At 42.4% G+C, this 17,556-nt stretch overlaps 1 protein-coding gene across 1 annotated transcript; it reads left to right on the plus strand.

The window, feature by feature from the left end:
- The first annotated feature begins 11,075 nt into the window (after nt 1–11,075).
- Nucleotides 11,076–15,731, plus strand: LOC100661554 (histone-lysine N-methyltransferase SETD5-like). The gene is given in 2 exon segments (XM_064285698.1): nt 11,076–11,436; nt 11,438–15,731. Coding segments are annotated over 2 exon segments (4,395 nt in total). The 5' UTR covers nt 11,076–11,316; the 3' UTR covers nt 15,713–15,731.
- Nucleotides 15,732–17,556: the final 1,825 nt, after the last annotated feature.

Genomic DNA, 17,556 nt, shown 5'->3' on the forward strand with positions numbered 1-17,556 from the left:
GGAAGAATAGGCTTACTGGTGGTTATTTACTAATCAGTAGTGAACAATTTCACATTATTTCACCTCATCAAAGCTTCTGCTTCTAGGTATGGCTGGCATCTGTCTCTCTCCCAATCCCACAGTACCTTCCCACAGAATCAAAGCCCCTTCAAATTTACAAACCCTGTCAGGGACTAGGTTCATGACAGATTAGTAAGTACGCACAAGTATGGCCATGCTTATCTTGCTTACTGGGTAATCCCTCTCTGGGCTGAAGCCTAGAAAATGAAATAAATTTCAGTTATTTGGTTATCCACATTCTTAGAACTCGACCCTAGCTCATTTAAGATCATTTCAACAAAATCACCAAGCTTTAAGTATAAACTTACACATGCCCTTGCCTCACTAGAGAGAATGGTTGCCCAACAGGCTTACTCCCTCAAGTACCCAGTCTGCCGCAAACTCTTTTCTTTATTCACTCCTATGTTCTCCACTGGAGCCCTGGTGGCACAGTGGTTAGGAGCTCCAGCTGCTAACCAAAATGTCAGTACTTTGAATCCATCAGCTGCCCCTTGGAAATCCTATGGGGCAGTTCTACTCTATCCTGTAGGATCACTATGTTTTACAATCAACTCAGTGCGATTGGGATTTTTTCAGTAATCTCATTCTATAATCTGCCCACCACCAGTTTGCAAAATTTATTCAAATCAGTAGATAGGCTGTATTAGGATCAAATTTTCCAGATTTTCCTAGCAACATTGTCATGTTTAACATAAATGTGTTGGGTACACCCATTTATCAAGGTCAGAAGGATATGTAGCAGGCTGTAATCAATGACTTCCACACGCAAGAAATAGTCAGTTGCTATGAGAGTCAACTCAGACTCATGGCAATGCCATGTGTGTCAGAGTAGAACTGTGCTCCACAGGGTTTTCAACGGCTGGTTTTTTGGAAGTAGATCCCCAGGCCTTTTTCTGAGGTGCCTCTGGGTGGACTCTACCTCCAACCTTTTGGGTAGCAGCTGAGCTCATTAACACAAAAACCTAAGGTCCAATTTAAGGTTTAACGGGAACATCAGTCACCGTAATGCAAGAGTAAGCAAACTGACCATTTACGTGACAGGAGAGTGAGTCTATTCCCAGCCTCTGCCTGTCGGTATCCCAGTTCTTCTACCACTTCAACACTAACCTCCACATTCTACCTTCCATCTTCCACCTGGTTGCAACCGAATCCATCCCTGGTACAGTATAATATCCTTCAAGGTGTTTCCACAAGGGTCTGTCCTGAATCTCTCTAAAGAAGAGGAACCTGGGGGTAGTAGAATGCAGTTATCCTAGTCACACAGCAAATTAGAAGTCAAGGTTTCAAATCACGGCTTCTGAGTTTTTGGTCTCAGATTCAGCCACTGCCCATTCTCACTACCAACTGTGGTTTTCATTAACCCATTGCCATTGAGTCAATTCCAACTCACAGAAGCCCTATATTTCATTAGATATGGAAAAATGGTTTCCTGACAAGTTCTTTTTAACAAAATTCCTTCACTTAAAAAAATTATAAAAAACGATTTTTGCCCCAAATTCATGCTTGATTACTTTGCCTCAGAGGTAGGATCCTTTAGCATACATATATCCTCAATTTGGCCACCTTCCCACACTGATCACTGCACATTTTCTTTGTGAATGTTCATGTTCATATTCTCATTGGTGACTGGTGGCACTTCAAGCTGAAGAAGGTGTTTTTCGTAGTCATTACTTATTTAACTAACACCAGAAATTACTTCCAGTGCTAATCTCATGCTGCTTACCCAGTTGCCTGAGAGATTTAAGTTTGCTGTGTGAAAATAGCAATTTGAGCAGATGAAAGTTTAACAGATGCTAAAAATAGCAGTTGACGCTCTTGACATTATAGTTAACTACAGCACCACACCCACTTCCTTCTCTATTGTCTGTCATTAACTATTATATCTGAAGTGAAACTTATTTCCAGTACAATCAGTAGAATGAACAACGAAACCATAAAGAGATCAAAGAATTAGTGAAAGAACGTGTTCTCTTACACGTAGAGAATGAATCTGACCTTCAGAACTCCTTCAAAGTCTCCAGCTTTGATGACTATATCCTCTTCCACATTCTTCTAAGTGACACCCTAATTGCTCAGTTAATGAAATTTTGTAAACAAAAGAATATTCATGGAATATTCCTTAGAGGTCTGGAAGGGTAGTTTATTACATACTTATTCTACAAGTCATTAAACTAACCCTTGCTGAACATCCATGGAGCACACACCATTCATTTATAAAGCAGCTCCTTTCCACTAATCTGGAAAATGTATTTACATAAGTGCTAGATCGGTTGGTATATTATCAGAAGGTAGGATATTGATAAGGAGCCCTGGTGGTGCAGTTGGTTAAGTGTTTGGCTACTAACCAAAAGATTGATGGTTTAAACCTACAAGCCCACCTCACGGGAGAAAAATGTGACAGTCTGCTTCTGTAAAGATTACGGCCTTGGAAACATAATGGGGCAGTTCTACCCTGTCTTATAGGGTGGCTGTGAGTCAGAAGCGGCTCAATGGCAAATTTTTTTTTTTTAAGGATATTTATAAAGTTGAAATTTCCTGAGCTGAGAATTATTTGGCTCCTCCCTAAAGCAAAAGGCATTATTAGAAAATTTGTGGCAATGGCAGATAGACATGTTGGCTTATCAGATCTTTCTGAATCTTATCAGATCTTATCAGCTATTTCTTTTGGTTTGTCTCTTCTCTTTCTTTTCCTTTTTGCAAGAATTGGGCTGATGTCCTGGTCATCACCGACCTCTAATGGGTGTAGGTCTTTGGGCGCTGGTTTCTGTTCGTACTGCTTTTGGTGAAGGTGCACCTAATCCTTCCTGCCCTTTGGCAGTGTACAGGCATTCACCGCTAGGGTCCATGGTTGCTGTCCTGGCTTCTCCTGATAAGGTGACATTCATTAGGTCCACTTTGGTGCTCTCTCTGATTGAGCACGCCACGCGGTTGTTTCATCTCTGCTGTTGCTACCATGTGTGGGAGTAGGACATCTTATGCTGTAGTCCCTCCTCACCTTTCTCATGTGAAAGGAGTCAAGAGCCCCTGCTTCCTTCAAACTACCTCTCCTAGTATCTGAAGTTTCTATTATCTCATTACTCACTCCTACCTCTGTGTGAATCCTAGGCCAGTGTGGAAACTGGGTCCCTGAGAAGCAAGTATCTTCATCCCAGTCTTGTACTCAGTTTTTTTTTTTTTTTTTTTTAGGTTGCAGGGATTAAGTGCTCAACCTCCAGAGTCAGCCTGGTGGAGCTTATATCCCACCTCGTTTGCTTACCAGCTGTGTGACCTTGGGCAAAGCTATTTGCTTTTCCTGGGCATTAGTTTACTCATCTTAAATCATTACAGAAGTATCAACCTCACAGAACTACAGTGAGGTTTATGAGAATTACAGTATAAATCATCTAGAAGACCACCTGAGTAAAAGACAATGTATAGTGTTGTTATAAACTTCTGAATCTTACTGATCCTGAAAGAACAGTTATTTTCTTTGAACTGCCTCATAAATATAGGCAACATGAAAGCAGTAAATAAAGTTAGTCACAAGCACTTTGAGCCCTACCTATGAGAACCTCCCTCATACATCGACCTCTACAAAATTGTTGTTGTTGTTTTTAGTTGCCATCCAGTCAGTTCTAACTTATAGCGACCCTAGGTAAAACAGACAGAACGAAACACTGCCCTGTCCTGCACCATCCTCACAATTGTTGCTATGCTTGAGGGCATCATTGCAGCCACTGTGTCAATCCGTATCATTGAAGCCTTCCTCTCTTTTGCTGACCCTCTAGTTTACCAAGCATAATGTCCTTCTGCAGGGACTGGTCCCTCCTGATAACATGTCCAAAGTACATCGGATGAAGTTTTGTGATCCTCATGTCTATGGAGCATTCTGCTATTCTTCTTCCAAGACAGAGGTTGCTCATTCTTCTGGCAGCCCATGGTATGTTCAATATTCTTCGTCAATACCATAATTCGAAGGTATCAAGTCTTCTTAGGTCTTCCTTAAAGTAAACTCAGTGATATTAAACATGATGAAACTGTAGCTATCACATGAAGCAATGATCAAGAAATATACGGTCAAAAAAAGTAAAAAAAAAAAATTATATAGAAGACAATATTTCTGTTAATTAACTGTGTCAGGCAGTTAATTCATAGAAATATTATATTCTCATTTTGAATACTTGCTTATGGTAATTTTGCGTTATTTTTATTAAAGAGAGCCCCCAAAGTTTTACACGGCACCACCACCACTTCCCACTCCTCCCCTCTACAAAATCTGAATTTGTCCCTGCACTACTGTTTGTAATCTTTTTTTTTTTTTTAGTGGATTCCTTTGAGAATTGTATGCACTATGTGTATGCTTGCCAAAAAAAAAAAAAAAAACATGCTTTTTCTTCCATACCACTTCAGGGAGCATACCTATCCTCTTAAAGCCCATTGTGAAGCACCCCTAGTTTTAAGGAAGAAAAGGCTGAGTTTAGCATTGTACATAAAATCCCAATTCAGAAGGAATACAATACAACAGCTGCCCTGAATTTTTTCACCATAATTTCAGCTTCACTCTCTTCTTTTCCTCTTATTTTCCTCTGCTTCTCATACACCCATCGCTTTTCTGTGGCCCCAGAAAATAATTGAACCTTTGGAGAATTGATGCCCTGGCAAGGGTGAAGAGGCATTGAAGGCCTCTTACCTGTGGGCTTTCTCTAAAGCAAACATTTCTCAGAAGAAATATCATACTCAGGAGGGGTAGAAAGAGAGGAGGTTATTTGTTCCTATTGCCAACTATTTCAAGTAAGCAAGTGGTTGGTTTCCCACATATTTCCATAGCAACTTGTGTTTATACCCAACTCACTTTCTACACCATGATTATTTGTCTCTGTCCCAAATTATTAGGTGTTTGTGATCAGGGACTATCTTATTCACCATTATAATTCAGGTTCTGAAAGATAATAAGGGATTAATAAATGATTATTGAATGAATGAATAATTAAGAGACTGATGAAAATAAGGCATTCTTAGCTACTTTTTATACCTGTTTAATATAATCCACGGAACCAGAAAACCTTCCTCAACATGACAGTAACCACAAAGCACCCTGCAGTTCATGTTACTAAGAACTTTTATTCCCTTTTTAGCTTAATATGTAGCTGATGCAAACTGGTAACAAAATCTGAGATGATTCTCACGAATGGGCAAAATCTTTGAGGCTACAGATTTTTAAAAGGTTTATGCCATTTATATTTATTTTTACATTTGTTCCATTTATTCTGGGTGCATTAAAATTTTAATAGTTACAAGCATGTCTGGCACCCCCCAGACTGGGATGCATGTGGCATTTCTGTAACAAGAATGTCAGCTTAAGTAAAAAGACTGCTTCTAAAGCAAGAGCGTCTTGGTCTCCCACCCAGCTGGATTTCACACCCAGATTACATCCAGATCAGCATTATGATGGAATGCGTGTATTTATCCTTGGTTGTCACCTCATAATATTTAAGAGTCACCATAATGCTTAGAAATTTCCTGTAATGAGTTTAGGATATGATTCGAGGTGAGTTCCCAGAAGGGAACCAATTTGTGGAGCTGACCAGAGTCCAGGCCTTTATCACCTAATGCGCTTTCACACTTTGTCCTCACGGATACTTTAGGAACCTGTTACGGCCAGTTTCGAGTGATTCAAATGACCTGGCTCTTGAGTTCATTTGTTCTTTTATAAGGTTGCTTTGAATTCACATGACTGTGTGTGTGTGTTGCCTAACGGTTAAAAGCTTGGACTCTGCAGCTAGATTTGGGCAAGTCATTTAATCTCTTTGGGCCTCATTGTCCTCAAGTGTAAAATGGAAATAATAATAGAACCTTACTACCTCATAAGGTTGTTGTAAGAATCTAATGCGTTCATGTATGCAAAACACTTGGAACACTGCCTGGCACATAAGTGCTATGGAAGTGTTAGCTGTTTTTATTAATCACATCACTATAGCATTCCATTCTTCTTATGCATAATATTGAGATTTTTTTTTATATTACATGGAACAATGAAAGCAAAGTGCCTAAGTGGAAAGCGGCACTGTATGACTTATTCCTTAAAGTTTGGTAAGGTAGGTGAGGAGGACTAAGCAGAAACTCCCCTGTGGAGATTCATGAACTTGCAAGTATACACGTTGAGAGCCCAGCTCTTTGCCGATGACCTACCCAATCATCTGGCAGTAGACTGAAACCGAATGAACAAACTAAGGGATATTAGGGAAAGTATATGGGACTCTAGTGTAAGCAACAAGGGGTACATTTTTCTAAGTATTTAACAGGCCTAGGGATTTCCCAGTGGGAACAGTATGTTAGCCTACAGCTGGGGCCTTAAGGCACAATGTCAGGTTCTGTCCAATAGGACAGTGGTATAATAAAAACAACCTCCTTGCAAAACTGCTCATGCCAAGCACAACAAATCAACTTACCCTTACCTGTGTCGTCTTATTGGAGTTCTGAGCAGCAATTGACTTGAATCACTTTCTTCTATTGACTCCCATAACATTGTGCTATTCTGGTTTTCCTTTGCGTTCTCTGGTCCACTTAATTTCAGTGTCCATTGATGGATCATCCTCTTCTTTAAATCTAGGTGTCGTAATTGCTCAGTACAGTGTCCAAGTTTCCATTCTCCCCTATCCCTATATTTTCCCGTTCATTTTATTTATTCCTATAGTTTTACATATTCTTTAGAGAATAAGTTTTACAGTTACATGGTAAGCCTAGGCCTCTATTCTGATGTAAGGAATAATTAAATTCTACTTCCTCATTGGTATCTTTATTTGTATTTGGGTGTTTCTAACATAATATGTTCAAACATGAACTTTCGATCTTCCAATTTGTTTCTTCTCCAGTCATCTTTACCTTAATAAAGAGCAAAAGAAATCTGGAACTTTATCTTGATAATTTCTTCTCTGTTAGGATCTATTTCCAACAACTGTCTAGATTACACGCATCTCTCCATTCCACTGCCATTGTCTCAACTAAAGCAGCCATCATGTGTTATCTGGAAGACAGTAATAGCTTCCTAAATTGTCTTCCCACTTCTTCTCTTTCTTCTATCTAATCCAGTCACCACATGGGAGTTTAGAAATCTAAACAGACATGAGAGTACAAGGTCTAGCAGTTTGTCATACTGCGGTGGCTTTGCGTTTTGTTGTGCTGCTGGAAGCTATGCCACCAGTGTTCCAAAAATAAAAAAAAAAAAAGGCAGAGTCAGCCACTGTGGACAGGTTTCAGCTGAGCTTCCAGACTAAGACAGACTAGGAAGAAGAATTTGGTGATCTACTTCTTAAAAAAATGGGCAAGTGAAAACCTTATGAATAGCAGAAGAACATTGTCTGATACGGTGCCAGAAGATGAGCCCCTCAGGTTGAAACACTCAAAATACAACTGGGAAGAGCTGCCTCCTCAAAGTAAAATCAACCTTAATGACGTGGAGTTAAACTTTCGAGACCTGTATTTGCTGATGTGGCACTACTCGAGATGAGAAGAAACAGCTGCAAACATCCATTAATAATTAGAAGGTGGAATGTACATAGTATGAATCTAGGAAAATTAGAAGTCATTAGAAATGAAATGGTATGTATAAAGATTTATGAGCTGGAATGGGCTGTAGTGGGCATTTTGAATCGAACAATCATATGGCCTACTATGAGGAAATGACAAATTGAAAAGGAATGGCATTGCATTCATCATCAAAAAGAGCATTTCAACATCTATCCTGAAGTACCGCTCTGTCAGTGATAGGAAAATACTCGTATGCCTACAATGAAGATCAGTTAATGTGATTATTATTCAAATTTATGCACCAATCGCTAATGCCAGAGATGAAGAAATTAAAGATTTTTACCAGCTTCTGCAGTCCAAAATTGATCAAACATGTAATCAAGATACATTGATAATTACTGGTGATTGGAATGTGATAGATGGAAACAAAGGGTGAGGATCCGTAGTTGGAAAATATGGCCTTGGTGATAGAAATGACAGAGGAGATCACGTGATAGAATTTTTCAAGACCAATGACTTGTTTATTGCAAATACATTTTTCAACATCAACGGTCATTTTATATACCAGATGGAATACACAGGGAACAAATTGACTATATCTGTGGAAAAAGACAACACAGAAGCTCAATATCTGTACTCCCAAAGCCAGTCTATATACTTAGGTAATGTATAGGCTAACAATTATGTCAGTCTATACAACAATTATTGAAGTTTATATCTGCTCAGTTTATCAGTAAATTTGAACTTTCATTTTAACTGGAGCTGAACTGTGGGGTGTGTATACTCTTTCATGGTAAATAAAACTATATGTACTGTATATTGTACATTTATACCAAGTACCTAGTCTATGGGGCTATAATTTTAGCTTATAATTTTGATTCATTTAGTATAAATGGATTTTATTCATCAAAGTTCTAATAAAGTTTTCCATTGCAATTCACCTCTTTTTATTGCTCAGCAGTTTTAGAAGCTGGGCTTGAAATCTAGAGACTTAAGTTCAAGGCCTGACTTTACCACTTACCGGTTGTTTGACCTTGGGCAAGCCACTGCGGTTCTGTGAGTTTCACTTTTCTCATCTGCAAAGTGAAGATAATAATAGCTTCCCTGCCAACTCCACAGGGCAGGTTGAAGTGTCAAGTGAGATAACATGCATGAAAGTGCTTCTAAAACTACAAAGCACAGTATAATTCAAGGTGTTAGTCACCTACCATCTGATTGGCCACATGAAGGAAATAAAATCCTCCCTAAGGAACCAGGTATAAAATTCAGAATTGGATTAACATTTTTAAATAATGCAAAAATAAAACATGGAAAACAACAAAAAAAACCTCTGCATATTAAAAAAAATTTTTTTAAATGTTTCTACTTCTGATTTTAATTGTACCAATTTGGTGCTGTGAATTCGCTTTTTCTAGTTGATATGGCAGAATAGAATTAATTCAGTACTGAAACAAGTTTCAAAACATATGATTGAGGTTTTTTTTTCCAGAGATTATTTTATCTATACTATGGTCATAAGAGAGTCAAAAAGAAAATATGTCTTTGTCTTAAAAGAATAAGTTATTTTGTTGTTGTTAATCCCACACATCTTTAAGCCAGTGTTTAGATGTCCCTCTTGACAAGTTTTTATTTTTCTAAGAAAGATTTTGCTGGATCACACATGCTAGTGTTAAAACATGTCAGTTCTTTCACCTGCTGAGAGATCAGCTGCAGTCAGTGACAGGAGAATGGGGATGCCAGTCTCATTCTTTTGAAAGTCATCATAGAGAAGAGGAAGTCAGTGGCAGTAAATTTAAAAAATACATGCAGCATTGAATCCACACCCAAAAATGTATCTTCTGTATTGCATACTCTCTCTACCAGACGAAGACAGACAATGAAGAAAGGCCTGGTGATCTACTTCCAAAAATCAGCCAATGAAAATCGTATGGGTCGCAACAGAATATTTTCCTCTGTAGTGCTGGAAGATGAACTCCTTAGGTTCGAAGGCACTCAAAATACACAGTGGCCTTAACAATGGATTTGAGTATATCAGTGATCGTGAAGATGGCGTAGGACCAGGCAACGTTTCATTCTGCTGTGCATGAGGTCACCATGAACCGAAGCTGACTCAACAGCAGCAAACAACGACTACCAGAGAACTTAATATTCTCCTTGCCACAATTACCCTCATAGCGATAAAACTGGGCATGACAGCCAAAAACCATAACAATATTATTCCACATTTTGTGTAATACAAAGTGAACTCAGACTTGAAAAATCAGTTTGACAAATATCAACACATCTTATTTGCTGTCTTATGTAATAGTGGTAATGGGAAAATAAATGGTCCTATTTTTTGTGGGGATTACCACATGATTTTAATTAAGGGTTGAAGTAAAAAGAGACCCAATTAGGAGCTCTATGGCTTAGTAGCAGTGAGAACAAGGACTTAACTCTCTCTAAACTACAGTGTAACTAACACAGACTCAATCATGTCTGCTATGCTTGTGAGATCAAATAAAACGTAACTCATCCATTCATCAAATATTGAGCAACTGCTGTATTCAAGAAAGTGGGCTAGGCAGACACACTGCTGTTTAGATTAGCTTTGGTTTTCACGCACTTAAAATCAAAGCGGTAGATCAATGACATCAGTACCAAGAATGATAAAAATGCGTTGAAAATGTTAAGAGCAATAAGAAGTTAAAATAATATGATATGGGAATTCATGTCATCAAAAAGTGCATTGAAACTGTAAAATGCTGCACAGATGCAAGCTATCACAGTATTTCAGGATATGGAGAAACTGAGGAAAGGTTTTTGATGACTTTACCCCGGTAAGCTTTACCCTTCCCCCTTCTTTACCTTGTTCAATAAAATACGATAGGAATCAATTACCTAATACAATGTCCTACAAGCTGTATATGCACAGTAAATATTTGTTGAATGAATTAATGCTAAACAATCTGCTTCCCAACATTATTTGAAGGAAGACTTGATAAAACTTACTCTAACTGAAAAGACAAAAGCACTACTTATGCTATTCTTAATTAATAATTAGGATTAAAAATACTATTTGAGATTCCCGGCCAGGAAACGCCGTGGCGCCGCGTTGGGCCTAACTCGAGTCCTGCTGCCTCCCGGGAGTGCCGTGCGCCGCAGCCCGGGCCCGGGCCCCGGCAGCGCCTGGGACAAGGTCTTCAGAGCTACTGGTGGATAATTGTTGGGACTTCATATTCAAAGGTCTATGAAAAGGATTCCTCATGTCCGTAACATGGTGGTCGAGGCTCTGCAGCTCACCCCCACTCTCAGAGTGGTCTGTCTCCATTAATTGGACCCCGTGATTTTCACTCTCTGCTGTGTTGGACGTCATGAGCATTGCAGTCCCTCTGGGAGTCACCACACCAGATCCATCCTACTCAGATATGGCTGCTGGATCAGAAAAGGAAGTGGAAGCCCCCTACCTTTCAAGACGAAGTGACACTACACCAGGATGTGAAAGTCCAGCGAAAGAGACCCAAGGGGCCTAGGGGGCAGCACACCCCCAGAAGCCAAGTCTATTCCAGGCAGTACCAGGGATTAGGGTCTGGGCTGGAAAAATCCTGGTGTTTTGAATATGTTCAGGTCCAGTTCAGACTCTTGATCCCACAGCCACTTCTTGAGTGAGGGTATCCTGTCTTGGTAGTGAATGGAAGAGGGCCTGGTCCCTGGGGCAGTACAGAAGGCACTTTCATCATCTCACTCACCGCAAATGTCATGTGAGGTTTCATGGAAGTATTAAGAGATCCAATTAAGAAGAATAGTTCTGAGTCTAAACCAGCCCAGAGTGGCTTCTCTAGGGGAAACTCCCCGCTCAGCTGCCCTGAATCTGTGGAGGCTAGTCCAGCAGATTGATGGAGTGTATGAGAAGAGCATGTATTCCACTCATAATTATGGGACCACTCAGAGGCATGGGTGTCGAGGACTGCCTTATGCTACGATCATCCCTCGTTCTGACCTGAATGGCCTGCCGTCGCCCCTAGAAGAACGCTGTGGAGACAGCCCGAACTCTGAAGGAGAGACTGTTCCTACCTGGTGTCCTTGTGGTCTTTCTCAGGATGGCTTCCTTCTCAACTGTGACAAGTGCAGGGGAATGAGCAGGGGGAAGGTTATTAGACTTCATCAGCGGAAGCAGGACAACATATCAGGTGGGGATAGCAGTGCAACGGAAAGCTGGGATGAGGAGCTTTCTCCTTCCACTGTGTTGTATACAGCAACACAGCACACACCTACAAGCATCACCTTAACTGTTAATCGGGTTAGGAGAACGAAACCCAAGAAGTGGAAAAAGAGTCCAGAAAAGGGTCGTGCAGCACCAAAGACGAAAAAAATCAAGAATTCTCCCTCTGAAGCACAGAATTTAAATGAGAATACAACTGAGGGCTGGGAAAATTGGATAAGACTATGGACTGATCAGTATGAAGAAGCTTTCACTAATCAGTACGGTGCAGATGTACAAAACGCCCTTGAACAACATCTACATTCTGGCAAGGAATTTGTGGGCAAACCTGCCATTTTAGACACTATTAATAAAACTGAATTGGCCTGTAATAATACAGTTATTGGTTCCCAAATGCAGCTACAGCTGGGAAGAGTCACTCGTGTTCAAAAGCACCGAAAGATCCTGAGGGCTGCAAGAGATTTGGCTTTGGACACTCTTATAATAGAGTATCAAGGGAAAGTCATGTTACGACAGCAATTTGAGGTCAATGGGCATTTCTTCTAAAAACCATACCCCTTTGTGCTCTTCTACTCAAAATTCAATGGTGTAGAGATGTGTGTGGATGCCCGAACTTTCGGTAATGATGCTCGATTCATCAGAAGATCTTGTACACCAAATGCAGAGGTACGGCACATGATCGCAGATGGAATGATTCACCTGTGTATCTACGCCGTGTCTGCCATTACCAAGGATGCAGAGGTCACCATAGCGTTTGATTATGAGTACAGTAACTGTAATTATAAAGTGGACTGTGCATGTCACAAGGGGAACCGGAATTGCCCTATACAGAAAAGGAATCCCAATGCTGCAGAACAGCCACTCCCACTTCCTCCAAGCCTACCCACCATTGGAGCAGAGGCCAGGCGTAGAAAAGCACGACGAAAAGAGCTAGAGATGGAGCAGCAGAATGAGGCTCCAGAGGAGAATAATGACCAGCAACCAGAAGAAGTTCCAGAAAAAGTAAATGTATCCAGTGATCATGAGGAAATAGACAATCCAGAAGAAAAACCAGAAGAAGAGAAAGAAGAGGTTGTAGATGACCAGGAGAACCCAGCTCACAGCAGAAGGACCTGGGAAGATAGGAAGGTTGAAGCCATTATGCATGCTTTTGAAAACTTAGAAAAAAGAAGGAAACGGTGGGATCAGACCTTGGAGCTGAGCAACTCTGACATAGAGATTGCTACCAACACCTCTGAGACTCCTGTGGTAGACGAGACAAAAACTGAAGCCTCTGAATCTGAAGTTAGCAACCCAGCTTCAAATGTTGCCGTCCCAAGCACCCCACAGAGTGTTGGTGTGAACACCCGGAGGTCTTCCCAGGCAGGGGATATTGCTGTAGAAAAACCAATTCCTAAACCACCTCCAGCAAAGCCTTCTAGGCCTCGACCGAAGAGTCGAATTTCTCGGTACCGGACCAGTTCAGCCCAAAGACTAAAGCGTCAGAAGCAGGCCAATGCACAGCAGGCAGAGTTGTCACAAACTGCCCTGGAAGAGGGAGGAAATAACAGCTTAGTAACTCCTACTGAAGCTGGAAGTGTAGACAATTTAGGAGAAAACAGGCAATTAACAGGGTCTGACCCAGCAGTGGTATCGGTTGTTGGATCCCATGTCAACCGGGCTGCATCGAAGTACCCTAAAACCCAAAAGTATCTAGTTACAGAATGGATGAATGACAAAGCAGAGAAGCAAGAATGTCCTGTTGAGTGCCCTTTACGTATCACCACGGACCCAACTGTGCTGGCAACGACTCTGAACATGTTACCTGGTCTTATCCATTCCCCATTAATTTGCACCACTCCCAAACACTACATTCGTTTTGGTTCACTCTTTATCCCTGAGAGGCGCCGAAGGCCCCTTCTGCCTGATGGCACGTTCAGCTCCTGTAAGAAGCGCTGGATAAAGCAAGCCTTGGAAGGAGGGATGACTCAAACATCATCCGTACCCCAGGAGACTAGAACTCAGCACCTATACCAAAGTAATGAGAACAGTAATGCTTCTAGCATCTGCAAAGACAATGCAGACTTGTTGAGCCCATTAAAGAAATGGAAGTCTCGCTATCTGATGGAACAGAATGTCACCAAATTACTGCGGCCTTTCTCCCCAGTCACACCACCCCCTCCCAATCCAGGATCAAAGAGCCCCCAGCTGACCACACCTGGTCCATCTCATCCAGGAGAAGAGGATTGTCGAAATGGATACAGCCTCATGTTCTCACCAATCACGTCTCTTACTACTGCTAGTCGCTGTAATACTCCTCTGCAGTTTGAGCTTTGTCACCGAAAAGATACGGATCTGACAAAAGTAGGATACCTTGACGCCAGCACTAACAACTGTGCTGACAGACCTTCTCAGCTTAACTCAGGTCATTCTGACCTGGCTCCTCATCCCTCCATTGGGCCCAACTCTCAGTCTGGCTTCCCAAGCAGGAGTGGAGATGGACATCAGACCCTTGTAAGAAACTCGGACCAGGCATTTCGGACAGAGTTTAACTTAATGTATGCCTACTCCCCTTTGAACGCTATGCCTCGAGCAGATGGATTGTATCGAGGGTCTCCCCTAGTAGGGGATAGGAAGCCTTTACTCTTGGATGGGGGATATTGTTCCCCTGCAGAAGGGTTTCCCAGCAGATATGAACATGGAATTATGAAAGACCTTTCTCGTGGATCCATGTCACCTGGTGGTGAAAGGGCCTGTGAAGGACTCCCATCTGCCCCACAGAACCCACCACAGAGGAAAAAGGTATCTCTGCTGGAGTACCGCAAACGAAAACAAGAAGCCAAGGAGTCTGCTGGTGGGGGAACTGACTCTATACAGAGCAAAAGCAAGTCTGGAGGAGCTGGGCAAGGCAGCAGTAACTCAGTGCCTGACACTGGTGGCCATGGTGTACAGGGATCCTCAGCCCGAGCCCCATCTTCCCCTCACAAAAAATTCTCCCCATCTCATTCCTCTGTGTCCCATCTGGAGGCGGTAAGCCCATCAGATTCCAGAGGCACTTCTTCGTCCCACTGCAGACCTCAAGAGAATATCAGCAGTAGGTGGATGGTTCCCACGTCAGTAGAACGGCTCCGAGAAGGAGGGAGCATACCCAAGGTCCTCCAGAGCAGTGTGAGGGTGGCCCAAAAAGGAGAACCCTCTCCCACATGGGAGAGTAGCACCACAGAGAAAGACTCAGACCCTGTGGATGGAGAAGGTCCAGAGACATTGAGCTCGGCACTCTCTAAAGGAGCAACTGTTTACAGCCCTTCTAGATACAGCTACCAGCTCCTGCAGTGTGATAGTCCACGGACAGAATCACAAAGCCTCCTTCAGCAGAGTTCCTCTCCCTTTAGAGGACACCCCACCCAATCTCCAGGATACAGTTATCGAACTACTGCACTGAGACCTGGAAAACCCCCCTCTCATGGTTCTTCAGAATCATCCCTCTCTTCTGTGTCCTATTCCAGCCCCGCCCACCCTGTGTCCACAGACTCGTTGGCCCCATTTACGGGGACACCAGGGTATTATAGCAGCCAGCCACATTCTGGAAACAGCACTGGTAGCAGTCTTCCACGGAGGAGCTGCCCTTCTAGTGCTGCTAGCCCTCCCACACAGGGCCCCTCAGACTCGCCAACCTCAGGCTCGGTTTCTCAGTCCAGCACAGGAACTCTGAGTTCCACCTCCTTTCCTCAGAACTCTAGGTCATCATTGCCATCAGACTTACGGACTATCAGTCTGCCCAGTGCTGGGCAGTCAGCTGCCTACCAGGCCTCCAGGGTATCCGCGGTTTCCAATTCACAGCACTACCCACACCGTGGGAGTGGGGGTGTGCACCAGTATCGACTCCAGCCGCTGCAAGGGTCAGGAGTCAAGACTCAGACAGGACTTTCCGAAGGCTTCTGGATTTGGGAAAATAGAACTGAATGAGCCCATAGCTACTTCCTTCCAGCTGCCTCTGGATCCTAGGCCGAGCATATTGCTGGAGAAGGGAGGTACAAGGTGCCAGAGGATTGGGTCTGGTCAACAAGAAACAAGACTTGTGGTCGCGACTGGCCTCTGGCCTTGGAGAAAGATGTAAATCTTGTCTAAAGCAGAGACTATAAAGAAGTTTCTCCCTGCTGTTAAGGGTACATTGTTGACAAGCAAATGGTGTTTTGGTTAGTAACGGTTCTAAGTGCAATGAGTTGTGTTGAAGCCTCCATCTCCCGACCTTGCCCATAGCCTGTAGTCACTTGTGCAGTGAAGGCATCTTTTTAAGTTAAAAAAAAATATCTTTTCAAAGGAAGAGAGTGAAAAGAGCCAGTCTCAAAGCCCCAAGCCATCTGAGTAGTGTTAGGGTTTTATGCACTTACGAAAAAAGGTAGGTATGTAAATGTTCACCCTAAGACAACCATTCCAAAAGGAGATATCTGGCCAAGGTGTGTCCACCAAGAATATTTCCTATCATTGTCTTAAAATCACTAAGATACAGCGAAGCTTGGAACATGCTGTGATTGAGGGGTGCCTGGCTTTCTGAAAAAGAGCTGATGGTCAACTCTTGATTATTCAGGAGCAGATTATCCTAGTAGATTGCCTGAGTCTCCAGCTGTTACCATCCTACTCCCCCTTCTCGAGCTCTTCCACAGCTCAGTAACCTGTAACGTAGGTAGGCAAAGAAAAGATGAATGTTAAGTGAGATGGGCCAAATGCATTGCTACTTTCCAACCTTTGGTAATAAATTTGATTAGGAAGGATTCCAAGTGGTTTGGGAATTGAGTTTTATTTTTTCTACTCCCGTTTAATCAGGAGTTGATCCATGAGTAGGACCGTCTCCACGATTGGGGAGCATGCACTCGTGACTGCAGGGTAAGAATGGAAAAATGTTTGTGGAGTGGCACCGACAGGACTGCGATTGTGTGTGGGCATGTCCCACATTTCTTCTGGGGGATATTTGCTTTTTTTTTTTTGCGAGTGGGCAAGGTGAGAGTTAGAAAGCCACCCACACACGTAACACTGTTCTGGACGAGAGATGAGAACAGATTGGCTTCTCCCCGTCAGTGCATTGTGCCTGTTGAACACCCCTGGAGGAGCCCTGGAGCCAGTCCAGGTGGGGTACACAATCTTTTTAAATTCCATACAGTTGCCAGCTTATTTCTTTCACTTGTTTACTGTAATATCCGGCGTGTTTTTATTTATCTAATTTTGTATTCAGTTATAACCATGGTAGGGGTAGTGAATATATGACAGGTGTAATCCCTGGTGCTGCAGTGGACCTTACCTCTTTTCTTTTGGACAAGATAATACTGTGAGTCTCCCTTCCTTCCCTCTAATTTTTTTTTCTCCTTTTTTTCCCCAGCCACTTGCGTCCCCTTCCTTTCTACCCCCTCCTACAACTATCATATGCACAGTCTTCTCTCTTTGTGTGTGACTGTTACAAAATTTCACTTTTTCAAAATTGAAATCAGGTGTTTGCTCAAATGAGGGGATTTTTTTTGTTGTTGTTGTTGTTGTTGTTGTTTTTTAATGCTGAGACCTCAGCAGAGTACTTTCTTTTTGTTGTTTCCCCCACAAACCCATCAGGCTGGGAGAGCGCTGGGAGTGGAAATCATGTTGCCTGGGATGCTGGTTTCTTTGTATATTATATAAAACGTATGTAAATGTCTCTCCATTTGGGCTGGGGTTTGCATTCTCCCTTTGGCTGTCAACCAAGGGGAGAGGCCAGCGGGCAGGCGGCTCTCACCCTGCCTGGCACATGCAGAGCCCCCAGCCACTCTGTGTGGGCAGGGTGCTGT

The sequence above is a fragment of the Loxodonta africana genome, chromosome 5, assembly GCF_030014295.1.
Source record: "Loxodonta africana isolate mLoxAfr1 chromosome 5, mLoxAfr1.hap2, whole genome shotgun sequence".
NCBI lineage: Eukaryota > Metazoa > Chordata > Mammalia > Proboscidea > Elephantidae > Loxodonta > Loxodonta africana.